The sequence below is a fragment of the Mastigoproctus giganteus genome, chromosome 10, assembly GCF_048544385.1.
Source record: "Mastigoproctus giganteus isolate SK-2022 chromosome 10, ASM4854438v1, whole genome shotgun sequence".
Classification (NCBI taxonomy): domain Eukaryota; kingdom Metazoa; phylum Arthropoda; class Arachnida; order Uropygi; family Thelyphonidae; genus Mastigoproctus; species Mastigoproctus giganteus.
This window is the reverse complement of record NC_143584.1, coordinates 142,678,096-142,693,730: the sequence shown is the minus strand read 5'-3', so window position 1 is coordinate 142,693,730 and position 15,635 is coordinate 142,678,096. Positions and strand designations below refer to the sequence as shown.

The 15,635-nt window shown below is 38.0% G+C and overlaps 1 protein-coding gene across 1 annotated transcript in view; it reads left to right on the top strand.

The window, feature by feature from the left end:
* The window catches only part of LOC150079329 (116 kDa U5 small nuclear ribonucleoprotein component), a 330,420-nt gene that overhangs the window by 300,535 nt on the left and 14,250 nt on the right, over nucleotides 1-15,635 (top strand). Inside the window, exon 22 of the mRNA XM_090383490.1 lies at nucleotides 13,980-14,087. Within this exon, the coding sequence (XP_090239616.1) occupies nucleotides 13,980-14,087 (108 nt within the window). The remainder of the gene's footprint in view (nucleotides 1-13,979; nucleotides 14,088-15,635) is intronic.

Here is a 15,635-nt window from a genome sequence, read left to right as displayed (position 1 = left end):
TTCACAAGCAATTAAATTGATACACCAACCGTGTTGTATTAAAATAATAATTTAATACTGCAAAATAAATGTACCTAACATAGATATTTATAATTAAAATAATTACAATAAAATAATACAAATAAAATAAGAGCGATAAAAGTATTATTAAACGTAAAAATACTTTAAAAGACTTAAAATACCGGATACCGAAGCTTTCAGAGGCATCTGCCTCCTTTCTCAACAGTACGTTTTTAATTGTAACACATCCTTAAATAGCAGGTTCACAGCTCACATGGTTGCACAGGTGCATGGTCGGTATTCCCCTCATGTGTACTAGAACCGGAAATGACTCGGGAGCCTGCTAGGCAGAATCAGTCATCCCATCCAAGTACTACATCCTCAAGGAGGGGATGCATACGAACTTCCCTGTCTCTGTTAATGGTATTGTTCTTAGATGAAGAAATTCGTAAGCTCTCAAGCCATTTGCTGTCCCAAAATCTATGAGCACGGACAGCCTCGTCTGGGGAGATCTGATGATGCTTCTCCCGAAAATGTTCTGCCACAGCAGACTTCTAATAATCCACAGTCTTTATAGCATTCCGATGGTCCTTGAACCGGCGCCTTGTTTCACCAACATAACACTCCCCACAATCCGGGCACTTAATCTCATACACTACTCCACTACTACAATCTTTTGTTATGGGGTCCTTAACCTGGGATACCACGGTGTGCAGCCTCCGTCCCGGAAGCTGCACACAGCATGTTTGGCAATCCCGTAATACTCGTTCTAAGCGCTCAGTAAGGCCCAGATAGTAGGGAATGTAGGCCGTGGCAACTGGAGTGAAAGGCTCTCTATGATACTCCACACCTCTAATGTATCTGTCCATGACCTTCTGGGGTTAGCTGCATTTCTTGAGGTCTGCTGTGACTCGTCTAATTTCCTCTTCCCTGTCCCTGGGGGTTCTGCAGTGGGACCCAACCCTATCCAATAATGCTTCAGCACATAGGTTCACTATAGGAAGCCTATGTTCCGAGGCCAATATACTCATTATAGTTTGGCACAAACTAAACAACATAAGAATAGTCCGAGCTATAACTGAAGTCTTGTCTAGATGATCCTACAGTGCTTCTTTAACCAGTGCCTCCATTAATTTTCCTGGAACAGAAGTTAAACTCACAGGTCTATAATTACTTGTGTCAGCCTTTGATCCTCCTTTGTGAATTGTGGTCACATTTGCACATCTCCAGTGTATGGGTACCTCCTCCGAGTCCAAAGAAGCTCTCATAATTATGGTTTGCTGCCTCCTTTAATATAACTGGATAGATCCCATCCACCCCTTGTGCTTTTTTATGTTTATCCTCCACTTTCCCCTCAGTTATTACAAAATCATCTAGCTCACTGCCAGAATTTACTTCACCTCTCACCTTCCTGAATAACTCCTCCTGTGTGAATGTAGATGCAAAATACTTGTTTAGTTTGTTAGCCACCTGTGTTGAACTATCAATATCCTCAACTGTTGAACCATCAATATCCAGTGGGACAATCTGATTCATCCCTTTCCTTCTAGAGTTTACATAGGTAACTAACTATTTGCTGTTTTTCTTTACATCCTTTGCCAAGGATTTCTCATAATTTGCCTTTGCCTGCCTAATCTCCTTTGTGACTTGGTTCCAGACCAGCTTATATCTATCATAGGCTTCCATGTCACCCATTAATTTATATGTATCCCATGCATTTTTCTTCTCTGCCATATGTCTCCTTAGTTCATCTGGCATCCATTTAGGCCTAAACTTTGAACAATATTTCTTAGTTGGTATGTAAAGCCTAGAAGCTTCCAAGATAAATTCTTTGACTGCTTCCCATTTTGAATTTGCTGTTGGTAACATCATCAGTTGATACTACTGTATAGAATTTAAATACTGTCTCAGACCATCATAGTCGCCTTTACGAAAGCAATAACCCTTCCCATTACCCCTGATGGTAGTTACCTGTTGGAGTAAATCCCACTTCAACACACTGTGATCACTGCCACCTAATGGTTCCTTTATCTGCAGATTCTTAATGCATGAAGAATCACTACTGATAATCAGATCAAGAGTATTACTCCTTCTAGTTGCCTCCCAAACATGCTGATGTAGAAAACAATCATCCAATAAATCCACAAAAAGCCTTGCTAGTGTGTGAGTGACCAACCCACAAATTCCAGTGAATATCTGGGAAATTAAAATACCCCATTATAAGACTCTCTGATTTACTGGCCCACTCTATTTCCCTGTACAGTTTCTTATTATACTCATCAGAGTCATTAGGCCTATAGCACACTCCTACTCTCAATTTTGATCTCCCAATGCTTATGTCACACCAAACTGACTTGACACTGCACTGACCAGCGATATCAATTAGCTTCACCTCCTTGGATTTTGTGTGTTTCTTAACTAATAGCATAACCCCTCCTCCCTTCCTGTCCTGTCTATCCTTTCTGTACACATTGTACTCCCCAAATTCCAGTTCTGCATTTCTTATATCTTTGTGACACCACGTCTCTGATATCTCAACAATATCTGCCTTTGATATTTTGACCTGAAATTCATCAAATTTATTTATCAAACTCCTAGCATTGGTGTACACACAAGTATTCATGCAGCTGTTCCTATTCTTAGCTACCCTAACACAACCCATGTGTTGTTTACTTGTACTGCAATGACTCCTAGCAGTCTGCATTTTGTTTTCTACCCTGCATTTTGTTTTCTAGGCTGTTGCTCATTCCAGTAGAAGCAGTGCAAGAATCACTTTCACCTCTGGCAGTGCCTACTGTTAATCTATTAGTCCTTGTATCCCCCCAAGCTAGCAGTTTTCCAGCCTACCTAACACTGCCTCTATAGCATCAGCAAATATTCTAGCACCCTTTCTATTTAAGTGTATCCCATCCCGGTAGAAGTAGTCTCTTCTTTTACAGACCAGTCTGAAAAAAATTCTACCCCTTGAGCCTTGCACAATCTTTCCAGGGCTGAATTGATCGACAAGGCTCTCATCATATACTCCCTCCTATCGTGTCTGGTTAGTAGTTCATTGTTAGTAGACCTTGGAATTCGTTCCACCAAGTAAGATAAGAAATATTCACAGTTTTTGTATTGTTTGGTAAAGGAATTCTGCAACTAAAGAAAAACAGAAAGCTGATTACTAATGTGTGACAACACTAGGCCAAATTCTGTTCTGATTAGCAAGGAGCTTTGTAAAGTATGCGAACTACTATGCCCCCATTGATCTCCCCCCCCCCCCCAAGAATCAAATCCACACTGAAAGTATGATAATCTTGCATGTGACAAAGGAATTGGTGGTGGTCAGTTCAAATGCATTTAAAAATGTGGCACCTCAGAAGTGTAAAGGTGTTCAAAGCTTTACACTTCTGAGGTGTAATTCTAAAAAATTATACAAATTGACTCAGCCTTGGAATTTAATTGTTAAATCTTGTATCTTAAAACTTTAATAGCACAATTGTAAATTGTGAGGAACATCCTAAGTACATTGTTTGATTAAACATTATGCTTTGGATAAGATTAAACTTAATAGATTAAGACAGGGTCACCAACTGTTTCCTGAAACACGACATTTATTATGTTGAAAATGCAATGCGGGCCACCTGGGGTGGTTCAAAAGCTACTCGAGTCAACATGTCTGGTGCCATAAAATGTTTTCACTAATTACGTGAAAGAATTTTATTCTAATCGCCTTTTAGTAAAAAAAAATTGTTTATAAAATAAATTTAATATAAGTTAAATTTTTGGTTTCACACAATGTTCTGAGAAACTCTCACTAACACCTACTTACCTGTGCTAAATTAAAATGAAAGGCATTATACATATGAACCAGTAAATAAGGTTCCTGTCACTGAAACTGCATCATAATTTCTGTTAAAGGCACTTATCAAACTTTTGTGGCCAACGCGCTATGCATGTGCCAAAAATGATTCGACACTCCACCCATTTTGTTTTTTATCTTTAAGTTGACAGTAAATGCAACAATACATAACCTCCTTTGTTTCAGGCCAAATACATGAAAACAAGAGTAAGAGGCAGAAGTTTAAAGAAGGCTATTTATTAAATCCACTGTGTCATTTATTGCCTTTCAAAGAGAAAGAACGTGTTCAGAGCCCAAGGACCAAGGTGGTTGGGCTCTGAAGTACAATGTTTCAAATGAGTGGGAAGATAAGGCTAGGGAAATAAGCCTAAATAACTTAGTCATGTATCAGGGTAGTACACTGTAGAAGAATATTTAGTCTTAACTGAGTATACAATAGTGTCAGGAGTATTGTCAATAAAAAAGGGTGAATTAGAATTCCTGGTTAGGACAACTAAATAGAAATGTGGTACCACCGGAAAATTGGGGATGATGAGTTCTGCTATAGTATGCATAATGTGTTTAGGAAACACAGGGAAAATAGAAGGGGTGGATAAGGTCATGATTCTTATCAAAAGCAGCTAAGCACAAGAAGAGCTTTTACTGAGTTAGAAGTTATTCCTGTCAGCATAGAATCTGTGATGTGAGTTAGTCGGAAGCAAAGGTATAATGAGAGTGGGAGAAGTCTGTAGACCAGAGGATTGTGAAGAGTATCTACTTCACATTGTGAAGATGGAATGGGCAAGCAAGTGTGAATGTCTTATGGGTGACTTCAGTATTCTTCTAATTGATTGGGATGGGAGGAAATTCACCATGGTGAACAGAATTTTTAAATAAACTAGATGATTAGACTAAAAGGGCTTAAGGCTTTTAAGGCTTAAACCTCAGGCTGCATGAAAGTTTAACAACATTCAAGTTTGTGTAATAGCACCATGTTAGTATGTAAACTCGAAAATAGCTGAAAATGCCATCGTTTTAGGTGCGAAGTGAATCGGACTAAAATGCTTTTAGAGCTTTAGCCTCAGGCTGCATGAAAGTTTAAGGGGTATCTGCTGAGAATAAGTAACAATAGCCTTATCCATTGGTCAAGTGTTACTTATTTGAGGTAATGCAATATCATGGTAACTCGTCGTGAAGGTATTAACAATATGAGATACACCTAAAAGGATGCCATTTTTAGTTATTTTTGAGTTCGCTGCATACTAACATGATGCTATAGCAACAACTTGTACGTTACTAGATGATCATTATTATATCAGCATGTAGAGAAAATAATAGAGGTAAGAATATTCTAGACCTCATCATTACTCATGAATCAGAGTACAGGGACTATTGTCAGATAGTGATCACGCAGTCATTCATTGGAAGAGGGGAAAAGATTTTGCAGTAGTTAAAGATAAAGGAATGGGATTTAATTGAAGAAATGGGGACTACAGCAGTTCAAGGTGCTACATGGCATATATTAATTGAGTGGATTAGAGGAGGAGGAGGATAAATACATTAGAATTATGGAATATACCATTAAGAAAATATAGCACGAGGAGGATGTTTAGATGTATGAATATGGAGCTGGTCAGTCTAATAGAACAGAAAAGATAGCTTGGGAAAGTTACAGAGTGATGAAAAGTACTGAAGCTTACAACAGCTGCAAGTTGATCCACAGATATTGATAGGGAGGTGAAGGCTGAGTATAAGAGACAAAGAATGGGGACAAGGAGTTTTCCATTTATGTAAATACAAAGAAGAAAACAAATCAGATCAGATCATTGTGTACTGGGTGTGTGGAAAGTCTTAGATGCCCTAGCTGATTTTGTGGATGAATTTAACAGGTACTTCACATAGGTCTTTACATGGCTAAAGACCTTCCATGGTGAGGAGAGGCTGTGCAAATTAAACTGGAAAGCATTAAATTAGTGATATTGAAAATTTTCAGGTGATTATTGAGTAGAAAACTTTCAAGCCCAAAGACAAGTAAGTCGAAGTGATGGAATATACCCAGTAATTTTGAGGGAGGGAGGTGGCCAGAGTGTGTATTCAACTATTGAGGTTAATTACGAGGGTATCATTTGATGACTTGTGTGAGATTCATTTGGATTGGAGAAGTTCCAGCATATTGACAACACATAAAGGCAGGTGCCTCCTTAGCCAGGTGGGTAGGATCAGCAGTGCATAGCACACACTTCTTGATTAGACCGGGGTTCAAGCCCATGACCACCAAATACAGAGGATGCAGAAAGGTCAGGAATTGACCACCGTATCCTTGGAGCAATATGGCCTTAGTTGCAAATGCTCCAAAAATAACAAATAACAATAACATAAAGGCAGTTATACTAATGAAGTTGATAACTACAGACCAGTAAGTCCAGCTTCATTGGTAGGGAGAATCTTGGGGGCAGTGATTAAGAGTGCAGTCCAAGGACATAGATAGAAATGGCATTCTGTAGGACACAGAACATGGTTTTGTTAAAGGGAAATGATTTTTAATTAGAGATCGGGGATCATAATCCCACTGTATAAGACAATTTGCATTTGGAATACTGTGTCCTGGTATGAAGACCTCATCTGAAAAAAGATTGAGTTTCTTGAAAGGTCCAAAGAGGGGCAATTTGCTTTGTGAGGTTGGCAAAAATAGTGACCAAAAGAGGGGTGTGCACGCTACAGAACTTGGCAACCAGACACCTTTGAGGGGGTACCTGATTGAGGTTTATAAGGCTCTGGGAGGGGGTTATCAAAAATAATGAAAATGGAACTTTCCAGAATGAGCGGTCATAAATTAAAATTACAGAGGAAGAGGTTTAGACTTGATTGTAGGAAGTTTTCTTTTAGCTAGCATGTTGTTGAATTAGCATGAGTAGCATCATGGCAGGATTGAGCCATCTTACATTTTGATGGTACCGTTTTCAACTGGTGTTCACAGGCTGGTGCTAGATAGTCCACCAGCTGGAACCTATTGGTAACTCTCTAGTAGGCATCGGGATCAGCTAATCTATAATCTCGCAGACCCTACTCTGCCAGATAGTGACTGGGAGTCAGATTAATGTGTGGTGGGTGGGGGTCATTGTCAAGACAGTGTGTACACCGCATTAGCATTAGTAGAGGCATTTGATGCAAGAAAGCAAGCTTATGCAGCATCAGCCAAAAAAAAAAAAACCCACTTCCACTTCACCCCTCTGTTCGTTCAAAATACCTGTCCAGCTGAGCCTTAAACTTATTTAGGCTATCAACCTCCACCACAAGGGATGGAAGTCTGTTCCACCAACCAACCACCCGCTGGCTAAAGGCAAATTTCCGCACGTCTATCCTACATCTGTCTTTCCTCAATTTGAATTTATGCCCTCTCAGGTGATTTTTCTGAGCTAGAGGAAGAATCCCATCAGCATTGAGCATGCTTAAACCATTCAAGGCTTTATACACCTCTATCAGATCACCTCGCTGGTGCCTAGTCTCCAGACACTGTAATTTGCAAAACTTAAGCCTTTCTTCGTAAGAGCACCCCTTTGTTCCATTCACTAATCTTGTTGCCCTTCTCTGTACTCGTTCCAGCAGCTCTACATCCTTCTTGAAATGAGGCCTCCAGACCTGTATTCAGTGCTCTAGGTGTGGCCTGACCATCGCCTTATACAATGGAATAATCACCTCCTTATCCCTGCTGGAAAAATTGTATATCATTGACAATACTCCATGAGCTACTCTTGCAGCCCGTCTGCACTGCTCAGAGAACTTCATATCTGCCTGCACAACCACCCCCAAGTCCCTTTCATTCTCTACCACTGTCAGTGTAGTACCACAGAGTCGATATGTTGCTCTGGGGTTGCTGTTTCCCATGTGTAGTACTTTACATTTGTCAATGTTAAACTTCATTTGCCACCTCTCAGCCCATCTGCTCAACCTTTCCAGATCCTGTTGCAGCAGCATAGTGTCAGTAGTGTCCTTGACAACCCTGCCAACCTTTGTATCGTCTGCAAACTTGGACATTAAGCCCAATATACCATCATCAATATCATTTATAAATACAGAAAACAATAATGGACCCAACACTGAGCCCTGAGGGACTCCACTAATAACATCAGTGCATGATGAGCAGTGTCCATTGATTACCACTCTCTGTCTTCTCCCCCTCAACCACCCCTTTATCCATAGCAGCAATTTGCCTCCAATGTCACGCTGCTCCAATTTGTGTAGCAGTCTTCCATGTGCAACAGTATCAAAAGCCTTTCTAAGATCCAAGTATATAATATCAAAGTTATTCCCTGCATCCAGTTCTTTTGTGACTGCATCATAGTATCCAATCAAGTTGGTCAGGAAAGACTTCCCCTTAACAAAACCATGCTGTGTCTGAGCTATAACTGAAGTCTTGTCTAAATGATCCTGCAGTGCTTCTTTAACCAGTGCCTCCATTAATTTTCCTGGAACAGAAGTTAAGCTCACAGGTCTATAATTACTTGTGTCAGCCTTTGATCCTCCTTTGTGAATTGGGGTCACATTTGCACATTTCCAGTCTATGGGTACCTCCCCTGAGTCCAAGGAAGCTCTCATAATTATGGCTAAGGGTTTGCTTACTTCCTTTGCTGCCTCCTTTAATATAACTGGATAGATCCCATCCACCCCGGGTGCCTTTCTTGTGTTTATCTTCAATAGTTTCTCCTCCACTTTACTCCCAGTTATTTCAAGATTCTGTAGCTTACTGCTAGAGTTGAATACACCTCTGGCATTCCCCTCGCTGAATAACTCCTCATGTGTGAATGTTGATGCAAAATATTCATTTAGTTTGTTAGCTACCTGAGCAGGATCATCAACACTTGACCCATCAATATCAAGTGGACCAATCTGATTCATCCCCTTCCTTCTAGAGTTTACATAAGTAAAGAACTCTTTGCTGTTTTTCTTTGCATCCCTTGCCAAGGATTTCTCGTAATCTGCCTTCGCCTGCCTAACCTCCTTTGTAACTTGGTTGTATATCAACTTGTATCTATCATAGGCTTCTGTGTCATGTGTTAATTTGTATGTATCCGAAGGATTTTTTCTTCTCTGCCATATGCCTCATTAGTTCATCTGACATCCATTTTGGCCTAAACCTTGAACAATATTTCTTAGTTGGTATGTAAAGCCTAGTAGCTTCCAAGATAAGTTCTTTGAATGCTTCCCATTTTGAATTTGCTGTTGGTAACATCATCAGTTGGTCCCACTGTATAGAATTTAAATACTGTCTCAGTCCATCGTAGTCGCCTTTACGGAAGCAATAACCCTTCCCTTTACCCCTAATGGTAGTTACCTCTTTGAGTAAATCCCACTTCAGCACACTGTGATCACTGCCACCTAGTGGTTCATTTATCTGCAGATTCTTAATGCATGAAGAATCACTGCTGATAATCAAATCAAGAGTATTTCTCCCTCTAGTTGCCTCCCGAACATGCTGATGTAGAAAACAATCATCCAATAAATCCACAAAAGCCCTGCTAGTGTGTGAGTAACCAGCCCCCAAATTCCAGTCAATATCTGGGAAATTAAAATCTCCCATTATAAGACACTCTGATTTACTGGCCCACTCTATTTCATTGTACAGTTTCTTATTATACTCATCAGAGTCATTAGGCCTATAGCACACTCCTACTCTCAATTTTGATCTCCCAATGTTTATGTCACACCAAACTGACTCCACACTGCACTGTCCAGCGATGTCGACTGGCTTCACTTCCTTGGTTTTTATGTGTTTCTTAACTAATAGCATAACCCCTCCCCCCTTCCTATCCTGTCTATCCTTTCTGTAGACGTTGTACTCCCCAAATTGCAGTTCTGCATCCCTTATATCTGTGTGACACCACGTCTCTGATATCCCAACAATATCTGCCTTTGATGTTTTGAGCAATACCTCAAATTCATCAAATTTATTTACTAAACTCCTAGCATTGGTGTACACGCAAGTATACCTGCACCTGTTTCTATTCTTAGCTACCCTAACACAACCCATGTGTTTACTTGTACCGCAATGGCTCCCAGCAGTCTCTGAAATACCATGCATCTTGTTTTTCAGGCTTCTGCTCATTCTAATAGAAGCAGTGCAAGAATCTCTTTCACCTCTGCCAGTGGCTACTGTCAATCTATTGGTCTTTGTCTCCCCCCAAGCTAGCAGTTTTCCGACCCACCTAACACTGCCTGGATAGCATCAGCAAATATTCTTGCACCCTTTCTATTTAAGTGTATCCCATCCCTGTAGAAGCAATCTCTCCTGTTAACAAGTACAGTCCAGGCTGAAAAAAATTCTATCCCTTGAGCCTTGCACAATCTTTCCAGGGCCAAATTGATCGACAAGGCTCTCATCATATACTCCCTCCTATCGTGTCTGGGCAGAATTGCAGACACTTTCAAATTCAACCCTAATTCTCGGCTTTTGTTCAACAGTGACCTGTACTTGTTAAGTATAACATTTTCTGTACTTGTTAAGTACTTGACCTGTACTTGTTAAGTATAACATACAACATTTCATTACTTCATATAACAAACCTCCCCCCCTCCCCATACTTTTTACTTTGCTACTGATTACATTACACCATGAATAGTCAAACTTAACTGAAAAGATCTAAACCTCCCAAAACGTTCCTCATTCTTTTCATCAATATACATGGCCTCAGTTCTTATCTCATTGATGTTGATTTCCACCTACAGTCTACCAAGTCCCACTTAACTTTTTTTGACAGCATCATCAGTTGAATCAACCATTGCTCATCTTAGTTGTACTAATTATTTGTTGTACTACGATTCCATTCGTTTCAAGGATGGTACTAAATTTGGACATATGCACAAGTATGACTGCTCTGATGTTCCCTGTCAGAGACAATAATTTGGAATCTTCCCTTGCTTAAAATCTCTCTACCCCATTCTGTCAAATTCATCTGTTGCCTTTATCATTCTCCCAACTCCATTATACACTTGGAACTCTTTTTTTTTTTTACTTCATTTCTTTGAAACTCTGCTTTTTCTAGTCCAACTTTCTTAATGGTGAGTTAATTTTCCTTGCTGATTTTATTATTCACAACTCTAGCTGGTCAAGATTCTGATGCTTTTGCAATTACTAATGACCTCCTCCAGGTTGTTTATTTACCTACCAGAATACTAGGCAATACTAAACAAGCACCTAACACTTGATATTTTTCTCACAAAAATCCCTTCCAACACAGTCGAGGTGAGTACCTCTGGTCACAACTTGATGTGTGTGTTTTTTTTTTTTTAATGGCCATTCTCAGCTTCATGTTGTTTGGCATTATAAGAATACAAAATCGGATGACTGCAAGATTTTTGTTCTTCGTTTCCTTATTTGGATCACTGCTTTAAATTTTGTGATGTTAATATTTTCTCAGGTTGAGTGACATTATTCTTGAGAGATAAAATCTTTTATTCCATAAATTAACCTTAAATCCCATCCTTTATCCAAACCTTGGTTTCCAAAAATGTATGCTACGTCTGTTCAAGATAAGAATGTTGCATATCTCATTTGGCTTGCAATCAAATCACCACATTCGTTTTCTGCCTGCACTAAAGCTCACAACAGTTGTAAAACAGTTATTAATCAGTCCAAACTAGATTTTGAACTGGCTAAGAGTAGAAAACTTGCTTCTTGTCTAAATGCTAGTTGAGCATTGTGGTCTCTTGCCAAAGCTATTGGCTGCAACTTTTGTCCATCTATACTCCCTCCTCTGTTAAAATCGATGGTTCCTTTGCCTCCTCAGCTAAAGATATAAAATCGATTATCCTATACATCCTACATTTCTTCTAACCCTTGTATTGATGATATTGTTAAACCACATTATACCATTACCACTATGCTCCACTTAGTGCCTCATGTGGTCTTCTGTCAAAAGGATGTTAGCAGAATTTTGAAAAATCTTGATACCAAGAAAGCTCCAGGTCCTGATGGTATTTCTCTACTTATTCTGAAAATCTGTACTCCTGAGCTTACTCCTATTTTGCGTCGCCTCTTTACACTTTCTTATTCTAAGGCTTTTGATCATGGTTGGCATAAAGGTCTTCTTAACAAGCTTCCATCTTATGGATTGCTGATGTTTTTTGTAATTGGGTATCTAGTTTTTCTCTGACTGTCTTCACTAGTGTTAGTGTTCTCTAAGGTTCACTTCTTTCTCTCACCCTTTTCCTCTTTTATATTAATGACCTTCCATTGATAGGTTTTGCTGATGACACATTGCATTCCACCTTCCAGTTTGAGAAACTTTGCCCTGCACAAACTGCTTCAATTTCTTGAATATCTGCCACCATTCCTCCAATGAGGCAGAGATAACTTAGTTAAGTTCAATCTTTCTAAAACTTAGTTTTGTCTTATATCTCATAAAAAGGAGTCTACAGCTCCTATGCTCATCTCTGATGAAACTCAGATTTCTAGATAAAATCACATAAATCTATTAGAGATTATTCTGACTTCTAATCTCTGTTGGCATAAGGATATCACAAATATTGCTTCCTCTGCATCTAAAAAAACTGGGTTTTCTCTTTTGATCTTGGTGTTACTTTTCTTTCACACAACCACTCAATCTGTACAAATCTCAGATCAGCCCCACCAAGGAATATTGTTCCCACATTCAGATTCCTGAAAAGTATAATCTACAGAATTCAAGTCTAATGTTAACAAGTATCTTCTGTCTTCTGAACCTTCAACCCATGGTTTGCTGTATCTTTTTTTTTATTATTATTTATTTTTATTATTTTTTTTTCCAATGCAGCAAAAGCCTGTGACTTCCTTGCACTATATGGCTAATACTACCACAATATTCCTGTCCATTAAAAATAGCCTTGTTGGGCATATAGCCTACTTACACTAAGATGAGAACCAATTGTTCTGGTCAAATTGCATTGCAGTATAACCAGCAGCACACTCAATGTGGGCACTTTGTAGTATTCACAAGGCGTTAGCTTCTAACAAATTGAGTTTAGTTTCAATTTACAAAATTTTTAATTCAATCAAGAATTTAATCAGAATTTTTAAGGAACTATGAAGAAATGGAATCAGAGCATGTGGGTTTGCTGTTCTGCAGTGCAGCAAACTGTTGAAAAGGGAAAAAAAATCAATGAAGATAACTGTTGACATTGATTCCTGCATTAAGTTTGCTTACTTAACAGAGATTTTTGAAAATCTGATTACAATGTGGGGAAACAAATATTCTATTTTTAAGTGATAACGTTACTGCATTCTTTAAGGTGATGAAATTAATGAACCTTCTCCTTTGCTGAAACTGCTTTTTGGTTCTTGTTGTTATTGAGGAAATGTTTTTGCAACAATTTACGTAACTTCAAGTGGATTAGAGACCTTTTAGTTATATACCTGATTGACCATACATCATGTCTTTTTAAATCAGGTTTAAGAGTCAATCTCTGAGGGCTATTCTTTAAGTGAAAATAGCAATAAAAGTATGTTTATTCATCTCATAGCAACCTACTTATGCAGAAACAGGTTTTTCAAATTGTGGTTCCATGAAATCAAAGTAGTACTCCTGATTGAATAACAATAGAACTGAGAATAGTCATTTTGGAAATGCAGCTCTGGTTTGGAAAGCTCAGTCCAATAAAATAAGCTCGTTCTTCTCATTGAATAGTGTCAGTATCTAGGTTCTAGTTATTACTGTATTCAAAATATTTATCTTTCCTACAACTTAGATGTTTTTTGTTTGAAAATCTTAATTGTTTCGGTATTGTTTTATAAAATTTTTGCAGCACTGGAGTGAGAAAGATTAATATTTTGAAAAAATTAATTTTTATGGGCATAATAGTTTACCTTACTTTTACATCTACAGGAAAGCAACTTAAGTGGGTGTAGTTCCATTATATGAATTCAGAATGCCATCAGCGAGAATATTTTTCAAATTAGTAAAAGAGCAGGGTTTTATTTCAATGTCTGCATTGAAATAAAGATAGCTACTGCTATAAGGTTTCTTAATAGAATGCAGAGACATGTTAATTATTTAATTGAATATTTTTAGTTAGGTACAGTTACAGCTTTTGAGAATTTAAAAGTTGTATTAGTAATTTGTCTTTACTCTCTCTTATCAAATAGTTAATCTCCATTTTAATTTCTTATTAATATTTCTAAATATAGATTGTTCCTGGTGATCCGTTAGATAAGAGCATTGTTATTAGGCCTTTGGAACCACAACCTGCACCACATCTAGCAAGAGAATTCATGATTAAAACTCGAAGAAGAAAAGTAAGAAATTGTTACTTATGAGTTTTTTAATAATCTATAGTGCTACAGAAAAAAATTCTTTTGTGTTAAAACTGTTTTCTTGACCCTTTTAAATGTTTTGATTAACTCTGTCAAGTTCCCATGCTCAAACCATGCATTTGAGAAGTGATGACTTGATGTGTTTTGAGTTGAGGAAATAAAGAATGGTCCGATGGCTAAATGGTAGGGCAACTGCACATAAGCCAACAGCATGGATATTGGAGTGGTTTCCATTCCCAACATCCATGAACTTCAGAACAGTGGCAAAAGGTGCTATAGAATGACAGACCTCAGTAGATATTGTCTTGTTCCAGTGGACTTATTTGAGTGTGTAGATTTCTGAAGAGTGCTTCTTGTTGGAGTGTATGGTAGAGGTACTCTGATGGTATAAACCAGGGGTGGCCAACAAGTCGATCGTGATCTACCAGTCGATCACATCACGGCGAATTTTAAACATACAAAGAAAATAGATTAGTCAAAATCTAAATGTTGTTATTATTATGCACCCCACTGCATACGCTTATTACAAATCCGTTGAACCACGTGACTACTCTTGTTGCCAAGCAGCTACTCTTGTGAAAATTCACACAGTTACATTGTGGAGAGAATAGTGTATGTGTCGAATTCTTATTTAACTTATTTAATATTAATAACTGGACAGTACTTATATACGTTAATTTAATAACCTTTGATTTAAAATGAATAATACAAAATACAAGTAAAACGTATAATTTTCATCAAGAATGGGAACTAGAATACTTTTTTGTAATGATAAAAGAAAAATGTTGTTGTTTGATTTGCAATGCTTCCATGGCTATACTCAAAAGAGGATATTTTGAAAGGCACTTCAACGCACTCCATGGTAAATGCCAATCGGATTTTCCGCCTAATAGTGACCTTAGAAAAAATAAAATAACTTAAATCCAGATTATTCGCACAACTAAATTTCTTCATGACACCTAATTTACAATCTAAAGCAGTAAGTGTAGCATCATTTAAAGTGAGTCATCTTCTTACAAAAAAATGCAAACCATTTTCTGATGGTCAATTCATCAAAGATGCATTTTTAGAAATAACAGATTCTCTTTTTGAAAATTTTAAGAACAAAAATGAAATTAAAAGTGCTCTTCAAGATTTGCAATTATCTCAAATACTGTGATGTGATGCATCAAAAAATGAGTAAAAATGCGAGCGAACAATTGCGCGCTCATATTGCTCATTGTGTATCCTTTTTTTTACAACTGGATGAATCTACAGACGTCAGTGATACAGCTAAATTGCTCGTTTTTATTTGTATGGTTTTCGATGATTCTGCCACTAGAGAAGAACTGCTGGGTATGGTTTCGTTAAAAGAAAGAACTAGAGGTCTTGATATATTTAATGCATTCAAAAAATTTTATTGAAAAAATTAAATTACCACTATTTAAGCTCGTATCAATAACAACAGATGGAGCCAAAGCAATGACGGGGCATCTTAACGGATTCATTGCATTGTGCCAAAAGGATGATGAATTCCCAGATTTTTTGAGT